Source organism: Gordionus sp. m RMFG-2023, chromosome 1 (assembly GCF_954871325.1).
Source record: "Gordionus sp. m RMFG-2023 chromosome 1, tfGorSpeb1-WG-v2, whole genome shotgun sequence".
In the NCBI taxonomy this organism is placed as follows: domain Eukaryota; kingdom Metazoa; phylum Nematomorpha; class Gordioida; order Chordodea; family Parachordodidae; genus Gordionus; species Gordionus sp. m RMFG-2023.
In genome coordinates, this window is record NC_088775.1 from 85,589,417 (window position 1) to 85,615,740 (window position 26,324).

At 27.5% G+C, this 26,324-nt stretch overlaps 1 protein-coding gene across 1 annotated transcript; it reads left to right on the top strand.

Annotated features, from left to right (window-relative positions):
- Positions 1–414: 414 nt before the first annotated feature.
- Positions 415–24,819, top strand: LOC135931772 (potassium channel subfamily K member 1-like). Its single transcript, XM_065469069.1, has 6 exons — positions 415–709; positions 14,891–15,037; positions 15,515–15,654; positions 22,770–22,917; positions 23,232–23,342; positions 24,265–24,819. The coding sequence occupies exons 1-6, from the start codon at positions 529–531 to the stop codon at positions 24,504–24,506; spliced, it is 969 nt and encodes a 322-aa protein (XP_065325141.1). The 5' UTR covers positions 415–528; the 3' UTR covers positions 24,507–24,819.
- Positions 24,820–26,324: the final 1,505 nt, after the last annotated feature.

Genomic DNA, 26,324 nt, shown 5'->3' on the forward strand with positions numbered 1-26,324 from the left:
TTTTGAAAAATAATCCGGGCCGGGCTGAGCCGGGTCGGGCCCTTCAGATGGTACCTACGCAGGTCTCTGTAATTAAATATAAATTTTAACATAAAAAAAACACATTTAAAAACAAATAAAATATTATTTCTCAATTTTTTTTTTTTTGGGGGGGGGGGGGGAAATAAATTAAATAATACATTCTCTCTCTTTTTTTAAATTTAATCGATTTATATTTTAGTAATAAATAATATACCATCCAGCCCCCCTCCGCCATTTTTTTCCTCATTTTTTTTCTAATTCAAAAAAAAAAAAATTTTTTTTTAAAGTATTTTAAAAACTTTTTACGGAATATTATAAAATATTAAAATTTGATCTTCGAGTCAACTATTTTTGCTTTTCGCTTTTCATTTATTTCCTTTTATGCTTGTATTTGTATATATATTTGAAATTTTAAAATAAAATTATATAAAATCATTATAAAATTTTTAAAACCTTTTTTCGTTGTTTTTGAGAAAACCAAAGAAATATAGTAAGATATTATTAAAAATGGCGCGAATGAGAAAAAGTTCTGTCAAACTCCTGATAGCTATAGTATTCTATTTCTGTTTTCTTCTTCTGGGCGCTGCGATATTCCTGAGGATCGAGAGGCCCAAGGAAGAAAGAGCTCAACATGCTCTCAAAATGACTTATCAAGAATTTCTGGCGGAGCATAAACAGTGTGTTGCTGGTAAAGAAAAAAAAAATTATTTATATTATATTATAGTCAAATTGTATTTTTATTTTCTAAATTTAAAAACACTTAAGATTCTCATAAATCTTTTCTTATATCATAATACTTTTTTTTTAACCACTCTCGTTTATTGACTGGCCATTTTTAAGGTGTCCTAGTGGAAAAGGCATTTTAACGACAGTTTAAAATTTATCATTGGTTCAGTTATTTTAAATTACCATGTTTAAAATATTTAAATATTCCTTATTTTTATAATGAATATATTTTGTCTTTTTATAAAAAATATAAATATATATGTTGTGCTAATGGGTTCATTTATATTATAGTAATGGACACAATGAGGTATATATATATATATACTACTAGATTGGCGATTCATTCAACAAATGCATTAAAAAGTATCCCTAGAGTTGGCTATATATTATTGTTAAACGGCTCGTTTTGAGCCGCTTTTAAAAAAAGGGCTAACTCTATATTTAAGCCCAGAAAAAAATTGCTTAAGCATCCAGATTTCGCTAGTAGATGTCAAGACGTTTGTGCCATCTATGAGAAGATCTTCAGGCTTAATATTTTTCTGGATAAAATACTGAGTTGATCGTTTTTTTAAAAAATAGGCTCAAAATGAGCCGTTTAACAACACTATCGACGTGCTAACCACAAAATGGCGTACAGCTGGCTCCTATGTATGGAATGAATCAACAATCTAGTTGAACATATACATCATTGAGTGTGGATAACTAAAGAAATTTGAAACACTTTCAAGATACCTAAAAAAAGAGATTGATATTCTCTCTTTCTTTCGATTTATATCTTATTAATGACGCATTTTTTATGATAAAATTTACTTATACTAACGCCTTAATAGCGAAGTTTAAGAATCGGCTTCTAATCTAATTATATTTAAAAGTTTGCTTCATTAATCAAATCAAGTACCGATTTGTGAAAACCCGATCCGGTATTCGGTCCTCTGAACGGGACCTTTAATCTTCTTTATTCATGAGCAATAAAACTTTTTGATTTTGACAATGAGTTTAGTCCTTGGATTTAAGATATATATACTAAGCAACCGGGTTAATCTTTAAAAAAAAATTGATTTGAGATGAAACGCTCAGACTTAAAAAATAAAATAGAAAACGGTTGCTTTTACTTCGATTGTCTAATCGCTAGCTGTTTCCGATTCATAAGGCTCACCAAGCCTTCCAAATTTTTTACGGGGTTTTCGCCCCCTCCCCGTGTGCCACTGTGCTTCCTCTAGCGAAACTACTGCATCATTCTCGGAGTTGGAATTATCATAATGATCGGAATCATAAAATATAATTTGTTCAAAGAGGTTGAGCTTCGGAATGGTTCATCATAAGGCATTTTATGTAATTTTTCTAAACTTTCTATCTATTTCCTTAAGAGGCCGTTCTTATCTTAGCCTTTTTCTCGGCAACTTTACAATAAGAATGGAAAATTTTATCATATTTTTTCTTGAATCAGCTGACATTCGCTTTTCCCCAGTAACGTTAAAGAAAATCAGGAATTTACATTACTACCTTAGAAAAAAAAGTGCAACAAAATGTAAGTTAGGATGGCCTTAAACTAGGGTAGATCCTCCCCCCCCCTTAAAATAAGAGTTATTCCAACTAGTGATCTGCATCGGGCCTAATGTTTCAAGCCCGCCTCGAATATATTTAAATATATATAAAAATATAAATTATCGCTTTGTTTTTTTTGCAATCATTTTAAAATATATTCAATTTATTTGACAAAATGTAAATGATATCATATTTGAAAATTTAAACCCGACCCAACCCGACCCAACCCAACCCGGCCCGGCCCGAATTCTTTTTTTAAAAAAATAGGCCCGACCCAGACCGAGAAATTATTTTTAAAAATAGACCCGGGCCACCGTGATTTTGCAAACCTCTAATTCCAACTATTTCTATTGAATGTTCTGGTAAATGCAATTAACCTTATTTTCGAGATTATAAGTATATATTAATATAAGTGATAAATATTTTTGAAAAATTATATATTTTGGGAGATTTTTATTTTACTAGACCACACCTGAGCAATCAAAGGTTGTTTTTTTTTCTCTTCTCTTAACTGTAATGTTATAATATTATATAAATTTATAACGTTATAAAATAAATATTTTGCGGGGAAAAACTGCTTATTAAGTATGTATGCCAAGTTTTTAAAATATACCATTGGTTATGGTTAACATCATTACGAGAAAATAAAAATGGGTCTCTCCCCTCTACCCCCAACACATGTTTTACCCCCTATGCCTCCAAGAGCGTGTCTCATAGTTCTACCTTATTAAAACACATGAGAGCAAATTCCTCCTCCCTCACTCCAGATAAGGTAGTTTACCTTAATAAGGATTATACAAAAAAATTATTTATTTTGCTTGAGAATATTTTATTTAACATCTTATTGGTTATCATCTCCTATTCTTGATACCAATTCGCTTGGTACTTCCCAGCAAAATCCTTATTTTAAAAATGATCGTATAAATATTCTGTTATATTTCTCTCTATTCTTGATCCCATCCCCTCCCTATGAAATTTGAAAATTTCAAAGGAGCTATATCGTGGTTTTAAGTTTTTAAGAAAAATTCAGGGCTAATCTTCCTGTACACAATAATCCTCCAAAATTTATATTAAAATATTAAAACAAATTTATTATAGTTTATAGAAGTTAAATCATTATACCCTTTTTAAAAATAGCAAGATTGGTTCAACAGAAACCCAGCCCCAAGTTAAGGTCCTTTTTATTACCGCTAAATTTTTATTTGTTGAGACTAATTTTGATATTATGTTACCCCGGCGAAATCTAACATAAGTATGACTCACTCTATGATGTATATATCCTACTAAATTGGTGATTCATTAATTAAAAGTGCCCGTTCTTGGGAGTCAGCTGTAGCGCTATTTTGTGGTTTATATACTTAGATTAATTATCTTTATTTATCAATATATGAATGCATATTAATGTCAATGTAATCGACATACATGCCACAAAATGGCGCTACAGCTGACTCCTATATATTGACATTTTAAAATGCATCTAATCGCGAATTTAGTAGTATATATACATCGTTATGCTCACTAGATTCATATTTTTAACAGCGCGTAAAAAAAACGTGACGCGCTACCTAATTTCACCATTTTTCGGATCTCGAAAAAGCATCTATATGAACTAGAGTATAATTATCTATAAAAGTTTGTTTGTGAGAGGGGGGGGGTTAAATTTTTCTAAAATGAATTATCGACGATGTTCATAATTTTTGAGACCGCTATAAATTTTGACATGAGATAGAAATACATTTTAGGAAGATTATTTTAAATTTAAAAAAACCGCGATAAATAAAGGATTTAAAAGTTGGTAAATATCCGATCATATGTTTAAATCGTTTTCTTTTTGACATTTTTAATAATCTCAATTTGCCAAAAATCTATACCTGTATGTGAAGAATTCCTATAAATTTCAGATAATTTGAATCATGAACTTTTGAATCATTTTTAATGTATATACTGGGCAATAACGCGAATTGACGAAGATTTAAATCAATCAGTCAATATGCTAATTGAATTGGTTAGGTGATTTGATTTAACATATTGATTCTTCTTTCATTTAAACAAAAAAGGTAATTACTTCTAGTTCCGATGTAAGATTATTATGAAAAGACATTTTAAAAGAAGTAAAAAAAACACGCTTAAAATATTCACTTTTATTTGAGTAAATTTATATATATATTTTTTTGAAAACGCCTAGATTAAACAGCCCTTTAAGCCTTAATTCGTTATAATATAATAATGTTTCTCTAAAAAAATAAACCTGAAATGTGAATGGTTATATATATAATTTTAATCCAAAAAAAAAGATGATTATCGGGTTTTTGTGACAAGGAGAGGGCAATTAGTAATTTTTATTTTAAAATTTGGATCGGTCAAGCTCATACCTAAGATAAAATTAAAACTACGGAATTGGGCTCGGGCTTGATTCAGGTGATTTGTTAAATTACTATCATTTATTATCTCACTTGCCCCTAAGAAGAATCTGCCATTGAAGCTTTCCATTGTTAAAAAAACTGCCAAGGTCTGGTCTAGCATGCCCCATTACCGTTTCGACCAACCCAGTCTCGGACAGATTCGATGAGAAATAAATTACTCCCTTTTTCTCCAGCCTCAGATTAGTTTGGATAAATTGATCAACTAACAACTCAACTTACCTTTATAATAATATAATTTACAACTCCGCGCCAACACCGAATTGTGGCGCGAATCATTTCAAATTTATTTATTTTTTTGCTCAAATTAGAAACGACTCATTTTCTTAAATTTACAGTACATATTAATTATTTTATTTCACGTGGAAATTTTTTATCGATTTTTTTTATCCCTCCTCCCCCCTTCCCCTCCTGAAAAAAAAATAATTAATGTTTATAAAAGCTTTTGTCATTTTTATATAATGCAATGGAGAATACATTCGCCTAGAATATAAATATTATCTTATTAAATTAATTATTGATAAAAAATAATAATTCATTTTTACTGTCCCCTGCCTCCCTCATTTCCATAATTTAAATTAGAGACTTGAAGTTCGGAAATGGAATGGATCCATTACATGGTACGATTTTACTTTTAAAATCCGATCCGAGCCTTAAAAAATTAAGAACCTGGACCAGCCAGATTTTTTTTCTTTCTTTTTCAAATAAATCTAAATCATATCAATTAGCCAAAAAAAAATGACATAGAAGTTGATTGACATTCAATACGCCTTCTCATATTTCCAATCTTATTTTGAAGACCATTTATTTTAACAAAATCTGGTGGGCTTGAAAAATGAAAATTTTCTTTTAAGATAATATGTATTAGAGGCAATGACATATAATCATACCTAGACTGACGATGCATTCGTAATAATGCATTTGAAAGCGTCGTTGAATGCAGATCAGCTGGACCCGCCATTTTAATAACCCATATGGTAATTATTCTTATGCTAAAAACTACTATTTAATATTGATAACTTGCTCCCTTATTATTATTATCCTCGATGATCATGAATTCTTTAATAAAGTTTGCGTCAGACATAGGAATAAATTGGTCTCTCGCTTAAGATTTTAAATAATAATATGGGTAAATCAAAATGGCGCCCCCAGCTGTTTTCATTGATGTACACATTTAATGAATACATCGTCAACCTAGGTATTTTTATACGTCATCATGTAAAATATGTTATGTGCGAAAATTTCCATGTATTTTTCTCCTAAAGATGATAGTGTAAGCACCTCTTTATATATCTGATCTTAAATAATTTCTCGAATTATTAGACGACCGATTTTAGTTTTATCCTTAAATTAGATTCTAATACGTCATATATTGTATTAAAATATTATGTAGCTTCCATTTATTATCTTCTGTACTTATTTGTTGTTAAAAATGAAAATACTTATTATAATAATATTAAGTTATAAAAATACATAAGATGAGGTCAATAAAATAAAAGTATATATAAATATATATATCTAATCTACATATAAATTCGTTATAAAATTAAATTTGATATTTAAAAAAAAAATTTTAAGTTTCCGAGACCATAATAATCTGTTTGGTTTGGATTAGGAATAAAAAATATATTGGGGGGTGGGGGATATTTACAGAAAGTGATACAAATTGTATAAAGCCTTCTTTAAGGGTTTTTCTAGTGAAATTGCTAATTATTTTAACTTCAGAATTCTCTCTTTTTGTAGGAAGTTCTCCAAAGTTTTCAGGTTTTAGTACCTGTTCACTCCCCCCCCCCAATGATTCTACTGTTTCCAGGTTTTTTCAGGGTAGGGGTTCTTTCGGGGATATTATCATAATTTATGATAATTAGGGAGGGAAAAAAACGTAAAAAACAAGAGTTGTTTTTTTTTTCGTTTTTTTTAATGCTACACAATTATCAAAATTTTATTGCAAAATTTTTATTTTCACAATCATTTAAATACAATTTTAAAATACAATAAATTATTTAACAATACAAATAATAGACAATCAGGCGGCTTTCATGAATATTCTTTCATTGAAATAACTGGTAGATTGAATTTTGTGAACAAGATTGTATGCTCCTGATGTTGATGTTAGAAGTAAAATACCTTTTATGCTCGAGTATTTATCATTCCTACACAGTTTATATTATGATCCTTTAGTCTGTTGTTGTTACTTGAAGAAAAAAAAGAAGTGTTTTGAGCAAAATTTACATTAAAAAACCAATATTTCCCTTTTTTCTCCATACATAGCCAATAATATCACCATCCTCGGTTCTATGTTTTTAAACCCCCCCCCCCCCCCAACATTGTTTTTAAAATATTTTAGTTCATATAATTTTTATAATATGTTATGTTCCATATTAAATCAATTAAAAAAATCTCGATTATCAACCCGGCCACCTTCAATTTTTTTTAAAAAATTTGTATGTTGGTAGCACTATTGCTCTTTCTATTGGTAACACTCACATTGTTTTTTCCATTTTTTTTTTCTCTTTTTTTAAAATTTCGTTGTTTTTTTCGTGTTTTTTTTGTTAAATTTATTAATTTTGTTTTTTTTTCCGTTTTTTTTCCGTCTCTAATGATAATACTTAAATGATTTTGGTTTAAAATTGTTTTTTATTCTTTTTTTTTATATAGCTTCATCGTGTAATGCTTTTTAGTTTTATGCAACTTTATGGTTGGGGTACGTTTTGTCTATAGTCATTTCGCCTATATTTAGACATTTTGTCCAAAAGTGCCAAAATATGACATTTTTTTTACAATATGAATTATTTGTTGCTGTATAATTTGAGTGTTTCCTATTTATTTTTTGGCGCTATTTGTCACTTTTAGGCGAAACGGCGTTTTGCTAATTTTTGCTAGTATTTTTTAGTCATTTGCCGTCAAATTTTATAATTTACTATTATATGCTCATTTGCTATTAAATTTGGTCCTTTGTCGCTTTTTGACACTTTAGACTTAAAGCCATTTTGGTAATTTGCCAGTATTTTTGCTCCTTTACTATTCAATTTTATGATGCATTATCATATTTGCTCATTTATTACATAAATTTGACTTCTTGACATTAAATTTGGCCATTTGGCACTTTTAGACGCTTTTCGTCACTTTTTGGAGAACCGGTGCGCCAACTTTATACATTTCTTATATATTAGAAACATTCTCATATATATATTAGCGTCAATGTGTTTTTTTCCGGCAATGTGTTATTTTTCAACTTATCATTTTTTGAGCGTTTTTTTTAAATTTAAAAAATCTGATTTTACCGGAAGTGTATATTCCATCATGTTTTGGAATACCTACCCTAGATAAATTTCAGCCATTTTTGCCATGAACTTTAGAACTTTATAAAATTTATATTCGATTTTTCATAAATTTTTTTATATAAATTATAAATGACTCAAAGGCTAACAGCAAAATTATCTACAATTCATAAGATAGGTACTCCAAACATTATGGAATGTATTTCCGGTATAATCAGATTTTTAAATTTTGAAAAACGCGCTCAAAAAATGGTTTAAAGTTGTAAAAATAACACATTTTATTCAAAGATTATATTTATTTCGTTTTTTTTAAAAAAAATTAATTTAGGTAATTAATTTTTCAGGATGATTAAAAAATAATTTTCATTTTAATTATTTATTTTTTTTGTCTTTTTTTACAAGGATTAATTTATCAATTTTATTTTTTCAAAATTTGTTATTTTTATTTTTTTAAAAAAAATTAAATTACAACTGTAGAGGATGCGGAAGAAAAATTCAATTAATCTGAATACAATTTGTAGCAAAAAAAAAAATTTGTCACCCACCTTTGACTAAGCATTGTGTTATTTTCTTACCCAAAAAAACGATAATCAATCAGATATCTTTTTTTACAAATAGCTTGGAATATTTAAATTACTTCCAAAATAGACTTCCATTTTCTTTTGGAATTTCCTCTTTCCGGTTTTATATTTTTCGAGTTTTAATTAAGCGTATACTGAGTGACCTATTTTATATATTATTTTCTTCTCTTTTAAAACGAATCTATATTGAATCTTGAAATATTTCTAATTGGGATTGTGTAAATGTTTTCTAAGTGACTCCTAGGTCGTTTTTTGGATAATCACTAGAAAATAAATTATAAATTAATTAGCTTATGATGATTATATCTCTAACACATAATCTCTCAAACCCATATCCTTTTGTAAACTTCATTCCTGCTTACTTGTTTAACTCTTAAAAATATATTTCATCCTATCAAAAAAATTTCCCCGAGTTATGCAGATTCATTGAGTTGGGTTTATTATCAAGGCGGAAAGTACTAATTGAATGAAGGTATAAATATTAGATATTTAGAAACGGCTAACTTAATATTTTAGCCAGAAAAATATTGCCTAATCCTCGAGATTTCGCTAATAGATGTCCAAACCCTTGTTCCTTATACAAACAAAATCTTCAGGCTAGCGTAATAATACTTTGGATGTAATATTGAGTTAACCGTTTTTAAAATTCGGCTCAAACGAGCCATTTAACAACACTAATAGATATATATTTTTAAAACTTCTTACTAAAACAAAAGGGGAAGGTTAGTAGATATATACATTAATTTGTATATTTTTTATTTTTTAGTATTATATTAAAATAAATATAATTCGCTGCGTTGTCACTGATACGGTAAAAAATAAAAATATGAACGAGTTTAAAATTTTGCCTTTGCCGTGACAAGAAATATAATTCATTATATATTAAATATTAATAAAATCAATAAATATATTTTATTTTGATTTTTATAGTATGATAAATGGAGGATTACAATTACAATATGAAGTCTTTTTAGTGGATTTTTAAAATATGAAATTAATTTCTAGGCAAAGGCTATACTAGTGTTGTTAAACGGTTCGAAATTTAAAAAAACGGAATAACGCAAGATTTTAGCCAAAAAAATATTACGCAAGCCTGGAAATTTTACTTGTAGATGGTAAGAAAGGTCTGGATACTAATAACGAAATCGTTAGAGCTATGAGCTTTTACGGGTTTGAGTCGTTTGGGAAATCATTATTTCTTTTTTAAAAAAATGAAAAACTATAAATATAAAATTTATAATATAAATTGTAAAGGTTTTAATATATTATTAATATCTTATTACTTTTAAAATATGGAGATTAATTCTGAATTAATATACAACTAATAAGCAGACTGTAAAAAAAAATTAAATTTAACGTGCGAACATTTTAGAAATTTTTAGGAAAAATTAATTTTCACAAACGTTTCTTATTATGGGCTTCACTATCTTTTTAACATTATGCGCTCAAACGCTAAACTGGTATATGTATTTGTTATAATACAAAAATAAAATAATTTTAAAAATATTACTAGAGAGCGATAGATCAAACCCAAAAACCGAGTACGGGTCGAATGTATTATCCAAGCGCGTGCGCAGTGGAAGTAAGGGTAACCAATCCGCTCCAAAACCAAATAATTTATATAGCGAATCAAATATTTTTTTTTAAATGTTACTGATTCCTAGCTCTTATAGCATATATATATTCCAATTTACATTTATTTATCACATTCACGGCAGAAATAATCACATTACAAATTTATTTTATGAAGTTAATATCGATTTCAAATTTTCATTGGCGATATATTTATCTACCAATATAATATTTCCCATGAAATCATTTGAAACCTTTTTATTGTGAAAGTAAAGTAAAAATGATTCAAAAAAAATGCATCGATTTTATTGACATTGTAAGAATAGCTGAAAGCATTATATTCGAACTTAAGATAATCAGGGCGAATGTAGATGACGAATTTAAGAAATTATATGTCATTGTTGAGTCACAAGCAGAGCTCTATGATTTTAATATTTGTTTACTTCGATTTGCAGCAAGAGCCCATCGTTCCAATATTTTTATAGAGGTCATTTGAAGAATATTATAAAATAAATCTCTTATATCTCTCGTGGATACTTTTTATCACTTAAATGAATGAAAGGTTCTTGATTAATCAAATGACACTTACAAATCTGCAAATATTATTACCACAGCCCTTTAGAATCTAATTCTGATCTTGAAAAGAGAACAAAATTAAATATTTGGTAGATTTTTATAGTGCAGTAAAGTTTACCATGTGTCATTAGTAGCTGAATATGGTATAGTTAAATATGGTTGATATTGTTATAAAATGTTAAAAATGCTTCGCATATTATCATACACATTTTTAGACAATTTTTATATATTTTTGTTCTACCAACGAAATAGCATTTCCTTCTTTGCCAAGAATAAAAGCTTATCTGAAAATTAGTATTGTTAAATGGTTCTATTCGAGCTGACTCAATATTTTAGCCATAAAAATATTGCCTAAGCCTCTATGTTTTCTTAGTAAATATCCAAACTTTTGCTCGCTCTATGAGCAAAATTTTCAGGCTTTTTAAATATTTTTCTAGATAAAATATTGAGTTATCCGTTTTTTTTAAATGCTTAAATATAGTCGTTTAGCAACACTACTGAGAAGTACTGCCTCTAAGAATAGATTGAATGGGTGTTAGTTGATATAAATAGGGTGTGGTCCACTAAGCACTAGTAAAATCATTGAGAAATTAGCTTCAATCCCAGAGAAGATTAAATTTTACATTATAAATTTATTTTATGCTTCTTAATTATATTTTTCCCCGATTTTTTAGTAAAACAAATTTTTATTTAACTTCTTAAGAATATTTTTGTGCAACATTTATTTCCAACATTCATTTTTTTTAAAAATATAATTTAAATTTATATATCAAATTTTTAATTCTTTGAAAGAAAATTATATTTTTTTACAGGGGTAAGACAATTTTTTTATAAAATTTCAGGCATTGCCGGGTTTGAAGAATTAGGCCCGATACAGATCACTAACAAGTTATCGTTACGAGTAGTGACATATTTAATTGATTTCATATCTTTTATTAATTTAGCTATTAAGGTATATATATAGGATTGATAATAAAAACCGTTTTTTTTAAGTCAAAAAAAAAGTTTTTCTTTTTTTTTCACTTCTACAATCTTTTATTTGGTTGGAAATTTTTCATCATTACAATCATTATTAACTAGTTCATTTTGCTTAAATTAAATTAGCTTATTAATTTTTACAAAATTTTTGAGAGTAGTACTGTTAAAAAGCCCGAATTGGGTCGTTTTTTAAATACGGTCTCATTAAAATTTTAGCCAAATGAGTAAGCCTCTAGGCAAATACTTTATGCTATCTAGTGCAAAAATCTCTTCCATAATATTATTTTGGCTATAATCTTAATCGGGCCGTTTTCCCGAATCGGTCTTTTATAACAACACTATTTGAGAGTTTCAATATATTTTGTTAAAGATATTTATGCATTGTTTTTCTCCCATTTTTAAACGTTTAATAATCTTATTTTTTTTTGTTTTAATTGTTTTTTATTTACAATTTCTATATAAAATATTCCTAACTTATTTAGAATATAATTTTTATTTTTTGCTATAGCGTTATTCTTACTAATAATTATTTCGTTTGTTGCTAAAATATAATATTTATATAGTATACGATTACATGTCAATTTGTCCAAAATTCAAAAAAAAATTTTTTAAAAAAAAGAGATTTAAAACTAAATGATTGTTTTCTATGTCGCATTAAAAATTATATTATTTATATATTACATAATATATTTTTTTTTCAAGGTTATATAAAGGCATTTCTTCAACAATTTTTATTTTTTTTGTTAAAAAAAAATTAATGTGTATACTATTAAATGGATGAGAAATGAGATGACCTATCAAACTATACCAATAAAAGTAATTTTATAATATAATAAATATGGCATATTATATAAGTATATGTAAGCGACAATGTGCTTTTTTTAAAGTTAATGAGTTATTTTTTTTCAACAAAATAATGTATTAAATAGCATGCGTAGGTTTTGGGATTGTTAAGAAGCCTGAGGGTCGGTTTTTAAAACGAGACATGAATGAAGATTTGAACCAAAATAATATAATGATGGCACAAAGTTATGGGCCTCTATTTGTCAAATTGGCGAGAATATTAGACGGAGATCGGTTTATCAGGGGGGGGGGGGGTAGTAACCCTAATATATTCTCTGTAATTTAATACAATAAATTATATTAGTTTTTACATAGATTTCTTTTTTTTAAATATAAAACTATAAATGACATTTAAAGTTTTGACGGCAAAATTATCTGAAAGTCACAAGGTAAATAATCTAAACATGCTGCGAAATAAATTTCCAGAAAAATCAGTTAAAGACTTCAAAAAATGTTTTAAAGCTGGAAAAATAACGTTGTCGGGAAAAACAACATTGATGCCAAAATATTATACATGCGGGATTGAGCAGCTGCGATCTCTATCCCCTTTGCAGCCTAGCACCTACCCCCTGCAGCATATATTGTGAGAAATATTTCTTCCTCCTCCTTTGTTCATGACGCTGACCATCATATATATAATAATTATATGCTATCATTTTTATATGATTTTTAATGTTCAATTATTGAGGAAGAATTCAACATTGAGAGATAAATAAAAAAAATTTCCTTCTCAAAAATGAGCTAAATAAATAAATAAAATATAATTAACTATTAATGCACCCTTTTTCTGTGATTTGAATTTATGAAAATTATTGTTTCTTTTTCTTTTATCATGGATTGGCTCACATTATTTATCCTAAGTTGGTTAAGGGAGATTTTTTTTTTATATACTTTTCTTTCTTTCTTTCTTTCTTTCTTTCCTTTCTTTCCTTTCTTCAATTTTAATCGTAAAACAAACAAAAAACACGCCTTTTAGAGTTGGAGTTTATTTCATATCATTCTAGTTTCCATTTCATATGCGGATTTTTTTTTTATTTTCAATAAAAATTATCGATTTTCTCCTACCCCATTTTTGCCACTTTTCGTGCCCACTTTGGGCAATGCATAGACCTGCATTCACAGTTAGCGCGAATTTGCGGCGAAGTGTACAAAATATGATATAAATATCATAAATTTGGATTGTATTTTTGTATCACTAAACCACGAATTGGCGCTAAGTGAATTCATGGTGTGGTAAACCACGCGGTCCGCCCTGCCTTCTCATTTTACAATAACCGAGAAAATAGCCATACATATTAAGATGGCTTAAACTATAAAATAAATATTGCAGTTTACGCTATCGGTTAACGATAATCTTTAACCTAAATAAATCAAACAATTAATCGCGTTCGCTATAAATTGAGTTATATATAAAGTTACGATTTATTTATTTTCTATTATTATTAAAGCATATTCACTTTTTTTCTTTCCAAAGCTGTTTCTCTAATTTTTTAACGGCATATACTAAATGTTTAAACAGCTCATTATAAAGTAAAAATAAAATTTTTGAAATAAATTTGTTCAAATTCTGGAATATGGTATAAATTATATTTTCATAATGACAAAGCAAATATTAGGGAATATTTTATTTTTAAAAAAAACACACCATTTCGACTAAACAGGCAAGGCTTATAAACTTAACTTATTATTTTTCAGTGAGTTTTAATTAAGATATCCACCCTACATGTCGCGTATCTAGGGGCAAATGTGAGCTCACCACGTAATTACTCTAATTTCAATTATTTTGGTTACATTTTTCAAAAGGATATCCTAAGTGGTTTTAAATTAAGATAACCATCCGCCCCGGCGCATATCTAAGGGGCAAATGTGAGCTCCCAGCGTTTAACTAAACTCTAATTTTAATCATGGTCACATTTTCCAAAAAGGATATTATAAGTGGTAGTTTTAATTAAGATATCCACCCGCAATAGCTCGTATCTGAGCTTTAAAAATGAGCTACCCGCATCATATTAAATCCTAATTTTGAACATTTTGATTACAAGATAAAAAAAAATTTGGTTGATTTTAAAGATGCTTTTTTAGGTACCAAATAAAATATTAACGTTTTAATCTGGTGTATTCGAGGATTAAATACCCATCCTATAGACAAGGACACTTTTAGGAAGTTTTAAAATAGAATCCAGATGTTCATCCTCTCATATAATATATGACTCACCGAGGAAAGTTAAAAAGATGACTTCTTCTAATATCAAAAAATTATAGAATTTGCAACCAATTATAATTTTTTTTTTATTCCTAATTCTTTTTTTTTGTAACCCCTTTAATATAAATTCTTTTATATATATAGCATACGAGTTAGATGATTTCATAAAAACGATTAGCGACGCTGGAGACCGGGGCATAAAGGAATCCTTATACGACGAGGTCAAGTATCTGCCAAGTTGGGACTTCGGTCAGGCCATTTTCTTTGCCGCTACAACCCTGACCACCATAGGTAATTCTTGTTTGGTTAGTTATTGCATTTTTTTGCGAATGAGGGTTTGGGAGGTATGATAATGATCAGCTGTTTCGCTTAACTGATATATATATCGATAAAACTATAGCTTTTTAGGATTTTCGTATGTTCCATGCTGGCTTTTTAATTTGATCGGCCTATAGCATAAATTTGTACATTGTCTATAAATTGCTAAAAAAAAAATTACGAACATGTAAAGTTAGGTTCTTACCTCTCCTTTCTTTCTTTCTTTCTATTATTATTTTTTTTCTTCTTCCATTTGTTTTATTTTTCAAAGCTATTAAGCCCTTTTAAATTTTTCCCTGAAATTATCTCCCTTGGCCTTTCATTTTTTCATAGACATATACGTTAATTTAAGGTTCCATCTACAAGGAATTGTTGTCGAAGAGTTTATTTTATGTAAATTTTTATTACAGCTCATATCTATCATTATGCATATTTGCTGTTTTTAAAAAGGTTATGGGCACGTTTCAAAACTTTCTAATTGGGGTAAAGTGTTTTGCATCATATACGTACTGATAGGTATACCATACACCCTGATACTGTTGACAGCCATACTAGAGAGACTAGGACACGTGTCAAATAAGTTATTAAAAGTAAGTTTTTTTAAAAAATGTGATCATGTGATATATATTATAATTTACTAAGCGTCAAATCTTCCCCCATTTCACCTTAAAACCAGAAGTTTGAAATCTGAACGAAAAAATGTTTCTGGTTTCTATAAATTTTTTAGTTCCAAGTTCTATTTCCGGTTTCTAGATTTATCCCGATTCTAGAGTCCCATGTTTTGTTTCCGGTTTCAATTTCCAAACTTGGCTAAACCACTTTGGTTCGAGTTTAGGAGATACTTTAAAATGTATTTACATTCTTTGATGTTAGGAACAAACTAGACGTTACTATATCTTCTCTAGTTTTATATTAAAGATATTACATTGATTTTTGTTATATACAATCAGAATCACATAATATTATATTTTTTAAATAAAGTGAATTTATATACCTACCATAATAATGTGCGATATTTTTTAATATTATGATATTTAGAAAAATAACGTAACTTAAAATTTATAAATAAAGATGTAATTATTAATTATCATTAATTTAACTACTTTGATATAAAAATTTATACCTACATAAGATGTAATTATTAGATTATATTTTAATTAAAATATAATGAAAGGGAAATTATGATTTAAAGTTTGTATATGATAAGATGTGATTATTTAAATGAAATAATAGTGAATATCATTTAGTTAAACTACTTTGATATAGAATATATAACTTAAAAATTCATATTAAAAGGTGTAATATTAAATTGGGTTTTAATTAAAATATAATAATAGGGAAAATATAATTTAAAGTTTCTATTTAAGCTATATATAATTATTTAAAATGGAATAATATAATAGTGAATATCATTTATTTAAAATATTATGATAGTGAACTGAAAATATCATTTAATCTTTAATTAAAAACGGAGGTTATTTAAAATTTATTTTTGTAAAATTAATCATGTTATTTTTATATCCTGTCAAATTAGCTTGTGTTCTGAATTATTGTGTCCATCTATTCTCATACACTCTATATAGATCCAAGTAACCCCATTTTCTTCCTGTTTTTATTCTTTTTTTTTCCTTTTCCTATTCTATCTTTTGCCTAACCCTCCTCTTCTCTCTTCTCTCCTTGTTCTCCTTCTCTTTACCCCCCCCCCACCGATTAACTATCCTTCCCCATTATCTTGATGATGCGAGTATTTCAATATTGGAGTCGTTCTTGTGAATACTCAAATTATATTCTTCGAAGTCCCGCTTATTCCTTCAGAATTCTTTATGTTGAGTATTTCTTCAATCATTTACCGAATTACACTATCCTTCCTAAACTTAATTCGAGTATTCTACCCATTCGAATTCTCCTAAATAAAATAATTTATTTTTACAATTTGTCTCCTACGACCGCTATATTTATATTCACAAAACCCCAGACCCAACTCGAACAGGAATTTAACATTTTGCACTTTGCAATCGATCTTGCAAGAAACTTAACTTATTATTATCTACATCTTAATTAATTCTTCCTTATATAGTATTTTCCTATGCCCCCTTTCTATCCTTTTCCCAGCCCACAAGGCGTATTTCCTAATAAAAACACTCCCCAAATTCTCAAAACTTACGAGTTAAAAATAAAAATTAATAATAGAAAAAAATTGTCAATTTTTGTTAGTGACCTTTCATGGCTTCAAGACGCATTATCCACTTCCAATGGGGAGATCGGAATAAAGGATTTTGCCACTATATTTGCAAATGCAAAAAAAAGTTTAGAAAATGTAAACCTTCCCCTATTAAAACCCTCATCTCTAATATCAGACATTGTTGATGCAATCAAAATTTGTTTGAAAGTATTTTCGGAGTATACTATAATCATATCATATACTAGGCTAGGCGCCATAAAGTAGAACAAAGAATTTGGTTTATATTATTCAAATGAAGTTTTAGCTGAGATGATAGATTTTACTCAAATGTGCTACAATAAAGATCTGTTCAATTTATAGATAAATTTTTATGAAGGGGTCGATAGGCATAATGGCTGGCAGTAAGGAATTACTCTCTATATTCCTAGTAAAAAAATACCTAGAAAAAAACTAATAGGGTTATTAGAGAAAATCACTCTCAGGGAAAAAATAACTGTTTTCTTAATTCGCTATCAAAGAATTATCTATAGTTGAAAATCGTCAATAATGAAATATCCAATATCTATTAATTGTATTTAATTATCTCAAGAGGTAACAGTAGCATCAGCCAATTAGGTGAAAGGTTACCATTTTGCAAAATTTACTAAAGATAAAAAAAAATGAATCTCCAATTGATTCACAATTTGGATATTTCTAAATTTCAGATTCGAAAACTTGTATTACAAAAATGGTTTATATCTATAAAGATGAATATATGCTATTAGTAATAATTCACCCGTTACTTAAATTAGATTATTTCTGGATAAAATTACAGGGCAGCGAAGGTAGAAAGTTTAATTTATAGTTTAAGAAAATACTTGAGAAAGAAAAAAGCAGCATTCGATTCATTTAGAAAACAACACACATACCAGATAATTTTCTGATAAAGATAAAAAAAAAATTATTAGAATCTGAATTACTCTTTAATTTTTAATTAATTCCCCCAATTTAAAATTTTTATTTATTAATATAATAACAAACCCTCCCATCCAACGCGTTTCTTTTTTAAAGTAATGTTTGCATGCGACTAAACAGAGAAATCACAGTAAAAAGAAAACCCTTGTTTAAAATAGTGTATAAATATTTCTTTTGAGAAATTCAAATAAATTCTGAGAAAATCAAATATATCATTAAAGGAATCATATTTCAAAACATATAACCATACAACAACAAAGAATATATGAATTTAAAAAGATATATATTAACTTTGATATAAATGTTGATTTTTTTTACTGTTCTGTGGTTATATGCGATATATTATAATTATTTTTTCTTGTTATATAAAGAAAAACTTTAAAAATTATATTTTTGGAAAAATATATATTATTATTTCACTCTGCTGAAGAACTTAACCCTAAAGGGTGGGAGATATATCTTGATACTAATATACACTAGTATTAAGATATGATGGAGGATAAAAATTATATTAAAATCAAAGTGCTATTAAAGACTTTGGACCTTAAATTTTTAGCTGAAAATATTGTAGATGAAGCCACTAAAAATACAAGCTATTCGAGACGATTGCTAAAGATATTGCGGTGAATATTATGGACAATTTAGATAAATATTATTCTTAATTATTAGTTAATCTTTACAGCATATAAAAATAAATAAAAAATACAAAGGTTAATTAAACATAAAGCAGGTTTGTAATAAAAAATAATTATTTTTCAAAATTTAAATCAATTATTTATTTATTAATTTCTAAAAAAGTTAATTTACCATTTTAAAATTCATTATAAAATTGTCCGCTAGCTGGCGTTAAAATATGTTATAAAAAAATATTTGCTATTGTTAATTTTATTTTTATTCTTTTTATTTAGTAAAATTTAATTTTAATTTAGGATTATGACATATTATCATATCTTTCACCTACAATATCTATTTTAAACTATTTCCGTCAAAATAAAGGGAAATAATTTAAAATAACGATTATGAGGACAATATCATATTTCGAAACTATATTTTCATTAAAAACACCCAAATGTATTATCTATTTTATTTTATTTTTTTAATCCATCGTGTAGACAAAATAAGATTAAAAATATCAATTCTGAGGGAAAATGTTTATACTTTATTTGATTCATCTAATTTATTCAAGGAATAAAATTTAGACCCCCATCAAATGACAGAGCTGGACACCCTCATTGATACGAAGTGTTTTTTTTTGAAAAATAAATTTATATTGTAACTATTTTAAGTTTGGAACCTGGAGTTAAAATAAAAATTACTGTTCTGCTCCTGAATATTTTTAAATAGTTTCTCAGTTCTGACTCCAGTTCTTACATTTGACGCGGTTTAGTAAGATCGTCATTCAAATTGGGGGAGGGGGTTAACTAGAGTGTATAGAGAGCATTAGAATATAATAGGAAGGGGATAGGGAGGTTGATAAATGTAAAGAGAAGGAGGGTACGCTAATTTTGATATAGTCGTTAGTTTTGATTTGAATATCCTTTTCAATGTTTAGAACCAGTACAATTAACCCTTTTTTTAAAGGTTTTATGAGAACCTGAATACATTATAAAGTATCAGGAAATCCGGCTTAAACCCTCTGAAACAGGTCAAATTTAAAAACCTAAAACCTACTTTTCAGAATTTTAGGAATCCCCAAAACTGGAACAACTTTCTTCTTTTTTTCAAATATTCAGAATGGGAATTCATTTTTAGTCTAAGTTCCGATCTCTTGACTAAAACATTTTCATTCTTTTTTTTTGTTAATTTTAAGATATATAAAATTTCCATTTTAAGATATATAAAATTTCCATTTTTTGGGTAATACTTTATATATTTTTAAGAAAAAATTTGCACATAAATTTGGTTAAAAAAATATATAAAATGTATAGTTAATCTAAAGATATACAAACATGGTTACTTATTCGGATATTGAAGAAAAAAATTAGGGGTACATATAAATATAATCAGAATTGTTAAAATATCGATATAAAAGTGCTATATCTAGTTATTATAAAAAGTAACGGTCTCCAGATATATTTTAGAGGCATCTGTATTTATTTTTAGAAACATTCTGATAATATTGAAATATATTCATTTAATAATATGTCCGAGTTTATTTGCAAAAACAAACCAGGCAAATTTAATTTTACGCAATGAATGATGACAACATGGTAAATTTTATATTATAACATATTTAATTTATATTAATTTAAAAATAGGTATAGAAATGCCCCTTACTCTCAACCCTTCCCTCTAAAAATATAACTTAACAATCCTTTTCTAATAATTAAATAAATATAAACAATAAACATTTCCAACTAGAAATAGTCCAAGTTCCCATATAGTTTAAAAGTACAATTTATTCATACAAATCCCGCTTCATCCAATACAAATATAAATATCTAAAAATATGATCAATCCCGGCTTCATCCAATATAATGTCTTCTTCACTCCAAACCGCACACCAAGAAACTTCCATTGTTCTTTACCAAAAACCCATGTGATGATTTTGTTTCACTCCCATCCACAAGGAAACACTAATTCCCCTGTCAGAAAATAACTGACATTTGATATATTATATTAAATTTACTTCTTCTTTTTTTCAACAGCTACACCAATATATATATCATAATTTTTAGATCAATATTTCTAGACAATCTTTGGAAAGAAATCAAATTATTAGATTTACTGGGGCACCCCTTAGATGATATAAGTATTGATATAAATTATGACATTCATCAAATTTTGAATAATTTTTTTTAAAATTAGTGTCCGAATTTTAAAATATTTACTGATTAAATCAATATAAAGTTGATATTCAATAAATATAACAAAAACTCTGCTGTAAAGTGTTCAGGTAGTAAGATTAGTGTAGCCAAAAATGTCATTACAGAACTGGGGGGGGGGGGGGTGCTTTCATGATATATTGAGAATGTTTTATTATTAAAATTTAATAATTATTTATATAATCATTTAATTATATATTTAGTATACGAATTATTAAAATCTAACAATAATTATTTTAATTATATATTTGTATATAGACATGATATCAGCTTTAATAAATCTTTTAGTTCACTTAGTAGAATCCTAAATTTAGAATTATTAAAAATTGTATCTGTTTCTACATATATTTGTAAAAATATATCTCTAGCTTTTTAGACGATGTATCGGTGTCTCTATCTAGATCCATTTTTATATAATGTATCTAAATCTCTACCTAAAGATCCATTTGAAAAATATCTTTTAAGAACTTTGTTATAATAATGAAGATATCTGTCTTATTCGCAATGAAAACTGATCATTTTTATATGACGGATTATTTCTAAATTATATTTTTAATATTTTTAATTGTTGATATGGAAGAAATACTGAACTTTGAAGAACTAATTTTATCTGGAAAGAAATTATATTTTGATATAAAAAAAAATGTGGCTGTAGAACACCAATATTCAGCCGACAATATAAGTCGTAAATTTTTTTTCAGGGTTAACCACTTATCCGAGATTCTCATGTAAGAATTAGAAATTCTTTTCAATTTTAATTTACCTATAAGGAGCGCAGTGTTGTTAAACGACTCCATTTCAGCCGATTTTTAAAAACGGCTAATTCCCTATTTTAGACAAAAAAATATATTGCCTGAACCTCGAAATTTCGCTAATAGATGTCCAAACGTTTATGCCATCTATGACCAAGATCTTCTGGCTTGCTTTATATTTTTATGGATAAAATATTGCGTTGTTAGCCATTTTTAAAAATCGGCTCAAATCGAGCAGTTTAGAAACACTTAAAGGAGCGATTTTGATTTTTTTTTTTAAAGTTTGAAAAAAAAACAACTTATTTTTACCAAATATACATTTCGGCACATGTCACATCTTTTACCCAATGAATTTCGGACCGTCATCATAAAATTTTATATATATAATTTTTTTTTATTTATATGAAAAATGGTTATATAAGTTGAGAATAATTCAAGCGCTTACCCTGTGTTCACAGTTAGTGTTGTTAAAACCTCGATTTCTAAAAACGGTTAACCCATTATTTTGGCCAAAAAATATTATTCAAACCCCTCATGATTTTGTTAATAGATGTGCAAACCTTTCTACCTTCTATAAACAAAATCTCCAGGCTTGCGTAGTAGTTTTTGGATAAAATATTTGGATTTGTCATTTTTATAAAATCGAGCCGTTTAGCAACACTATTCACAGTTAGCGCAAAATTCACGGCGAAGTATATAAAATATCATATAAATCTAATAATTTTACATTCCTTTATGTACTGTGAAAGCAGGGGTTACGAGGGTAAAGAGTGACTGAAATTCATAGGCTGGCTAACTAATTACACAATCTCTGGGTTACATTTTCGGGTAAAATAAGAATAATAAAAATCTTTATCATAAATGATTAGGAATTAAGGAATTCCGAATTCCTCGCAAGAATGCAGAAATGTTTACATTTCGGTTTAAGTTAAAAAATTTGATGTTCATGATCATCTTTCATTTCTTTTTCTTTTAAAAAAAATCAATTTTAGTGGGTAAATAACAGGTATGGGAATCGTTATACCCCTTTCAAGATTAGGTTGATTCACTTGGGGTCGATGGTATTCTTGCTAGTATTGTTTTTCTTCGTTATTCCTTCCCTCGTCTTTGCTGCCATTGAACCATTCTGGAATTTCTTGGGTAATATATTTTAGATTCGATATCTTTACCACCTGTTGTTATTAAACGGCTCGACTTGGCGAAGTTTAAATTAAGATTTTTTTAGCAATAAAATAAATATTAGGCAGGTCTCAAGATTTCGCGCTAATAGATGTTTTAAACCTTTATGCCAAACTATTAGTATAATTCTCTCCAGTTTTCGGCTAGAATCTTAAGTTAGCCAATCGAGCCGTTTAAACAAACACTTACATTCTTTTTCGTTTTTCTATCGTTGTAACCCCACCCCAACTTAATAATTGTTCGTCAAATATTAATAATCGCTTTTTATTTTTAAGATTCCTTTTACTACTGTTTCATATCATTCACTACGATTGGTTATGGAGATTACGTTCCTGGGGAAGCTAGGGGACAAAAACTTAGAGCCATATATAAAATTGCAGTGACAAGTAACTTATTTTTATAGATATATTTATATTAAACCACATAGCCGAGGCCGACGGCTCAACCTAAAGAAGAACATCAAGTTTAGGCCATAATTAAAAGTGTTCAGACATAGGAGTCAGCTGTATCATCATTTTGAGCTTGGCGCTTCGACTAATTGCATTTATTTATTATTATTACATGAATGCACACTAATATATTTAATCGACGTGCAAACTACAAAATGGCATTAGAGCTGACTCCTTGTGTACACTTTTAAAGTCTAATGATTGAATTGCCAATCTTGTAGTGTATATATCATTGGGTTACGCCAAGTTAGCTCAGCCGATTTCCCAAAACTTATAATACATTTTCCTGGTTGGTGTATATATACACTAATTTGGAAAGGTTGAACATTAAAAATATCATTTTTTATAAATATAGTATATAATATATATCAATGATTATGGACTACCTATTAGTGTTGGTGAACGACTTGTTTTGAGCCGATTTAAAAAAAAAGGCTATATATTTTATCCATAAAATATTATGCAATTCCTCAAGTTTTTGTTCATAGATTAGCATAAAAGGTTTGAACATCTATTAACAAAATCTAGAGACTTAGGGGATATTTTTCTGGCTAAAATATTGAGTTCACCGTTTTTAAAAATCGGTTTAAATCGAGTTATTTAACAACACTACTGCCCTTAGACTAAATAAGTATATAATTTTCAAGGTAAATGACATGTAAATGTGCAGACCATATTTCAGCCAAAAAAAACATATATAATCTAAGCCTTAAAATATGATCAAGATGGTCAGATCTTTCAAAATCTTTAGTGTCCATTTATTGGCTAAAATCTTAATTCGCCCTTTTAAAAAATTGGCTAATTCGAGGTTTTAGACAACGCCAATATTCCGATATTTACTATTATATATTTAATTTAGTCTTCTTATTGGTGGGTTTGTTATTTATGGCATTGCTCTTAACTATTGCCTACGAGATACCCCAGCTAAATCTGAGTCACATGTTGATGGAGGGCTCGGATGACGATTCGAGTGAGAGATCCACTTTAAATCCAAATTCCATGAATGAAACAGAGCCCAAATATGTAAGACACGTGGACGAAGTTGAAAGCCCAACCAATCAATCTCCTTTTAAGGACGATATAAGACAACTCCATCCTTAGACTATAAAAAACAAAATAATTATTTCATATTTTCATTGCCCCAAATCCTAATATTTTTGTGGTTTTTTTTTAACTAACATTACTTTGAAATATTTTATTTAAAATTAATAATTTTCAAAAAAAAAAATTAAAAAATTTTTTTTTAAGTGAGGTTATAACTGTAATCGCTTAAAAAAAATTTCTATACCTGTTTATATTTTTAATTTGTAATATTTTTCATTTCTTCTCTCAAGTGTAATTACTTTTTTTGTATGAAAATTTTTTTAAAATTAATATTATTTTTTTGAAAAAAAAAGTTTTAAAAGTAGAACAAACGGAGCCCTCTTTATGAAATTTGAAATTTCTAAAATTTAACTGAAATTCCTAAAATAATCTTTATCAAATTTATATCATTATATAATTATAAATTGTTTAGTATATTACTAGTTTAATAAGTTTTATATAAATTAGTTCTCAATAACATTTATTTTTAAATATCATTCTTCAATTTTAATTATATTTAAAAAACGTATATAAAAATTAATTTATCATCAATCAATATTTTATGTTTTTACAAAACCATTATAATTTATTTTATTTATAAATATATATAATACATATTTAATTTATAAAATAGATTTATTTAATTTATTAAAAATTGAATTGAATTGAAATTGGGAAATTGGGAAATTGATTGGGGGTGGGGGGGATATTCATCGTCTAATTTAGAAAAGTTATATGTAGTGTTGTTAAAAAGCCCTATTAAAATTATTAACCAAAATAACATTATATAAAACCCAAAGATTTTACGCATAGCTGGCAGAAATGCTTGGAACATCTATTTGCCAAATCTCGATGCCTTTACATAATATTAGTTTAGCTAAAATCTTAATCGGGTCGTTTTGAAACATTAGTTATATGTTTATAATCGAATTTTTTTTTAGAAATATATCTGTACTAGTAATATTTTTTTATTAAATATATGCAATATAATGGGGCGAAAAATAAAATACACTTTGAAGCCCTAATAATATAAGGTTCAAGAAAAAATTGACTCTATTATAGTGGTTATTCCAAGTAACCTTTAAAAAAAAATGCGATTTTCGGCGCGATCCCCTTCGATTTTTTTAAAAATTTGATAAGCAAAGGAAGGTTAATATAACTAAGAAATAGCCAAAATTTTTGTATACTTAACATTTATATTTTTGAAAATATTAGGGCTCAAAAATGGTAAAAATGACTATGTGCCTTCATTCAACTAAACATATCTTAAAAATTACATAATTGTAAATAACAAATTTAATATCAAAATTACGTACGAGATAGAAAAATTTTGTCATTTTACGAAATTCCAGCTTGTTAAACAGCTAGCCCAATATTTTAGCCAAAAATTGTTATGCAATGCCTCGAAATTTCGTTAATAGATGCCCAAAACTTTCTGTCATCTATGAACAAAATCTCCAAGCTTTCATGATATTTTTGGCTAAAATATTGGGCTCATCGTTTTTAAAAATCGAGCCGTTTAACAACACTTATTTCCAGCCTTTAAAATATTTTGAAAATAATATCAACTATCAATTTTTACTAAAAATTAGTAGAACATTACTAAACTACTCTTTTATATTTATATAAAAAAAAATTTGCCTGGGACACCGTCACAGCTTCATCCTTAAAATTGATAATAATGAAAATGATTAGAAAAGTGTATACATATTTTCCCAAAAGGGGGTTTCCTTTGTATAAGATTACATATCAGTAAGTTTTTTTTAACATATTTGACATAATTTAAAGGATTGATCATCTTGTAAAGCGAGAATAACAATCAAGGTAGGTTTTAAA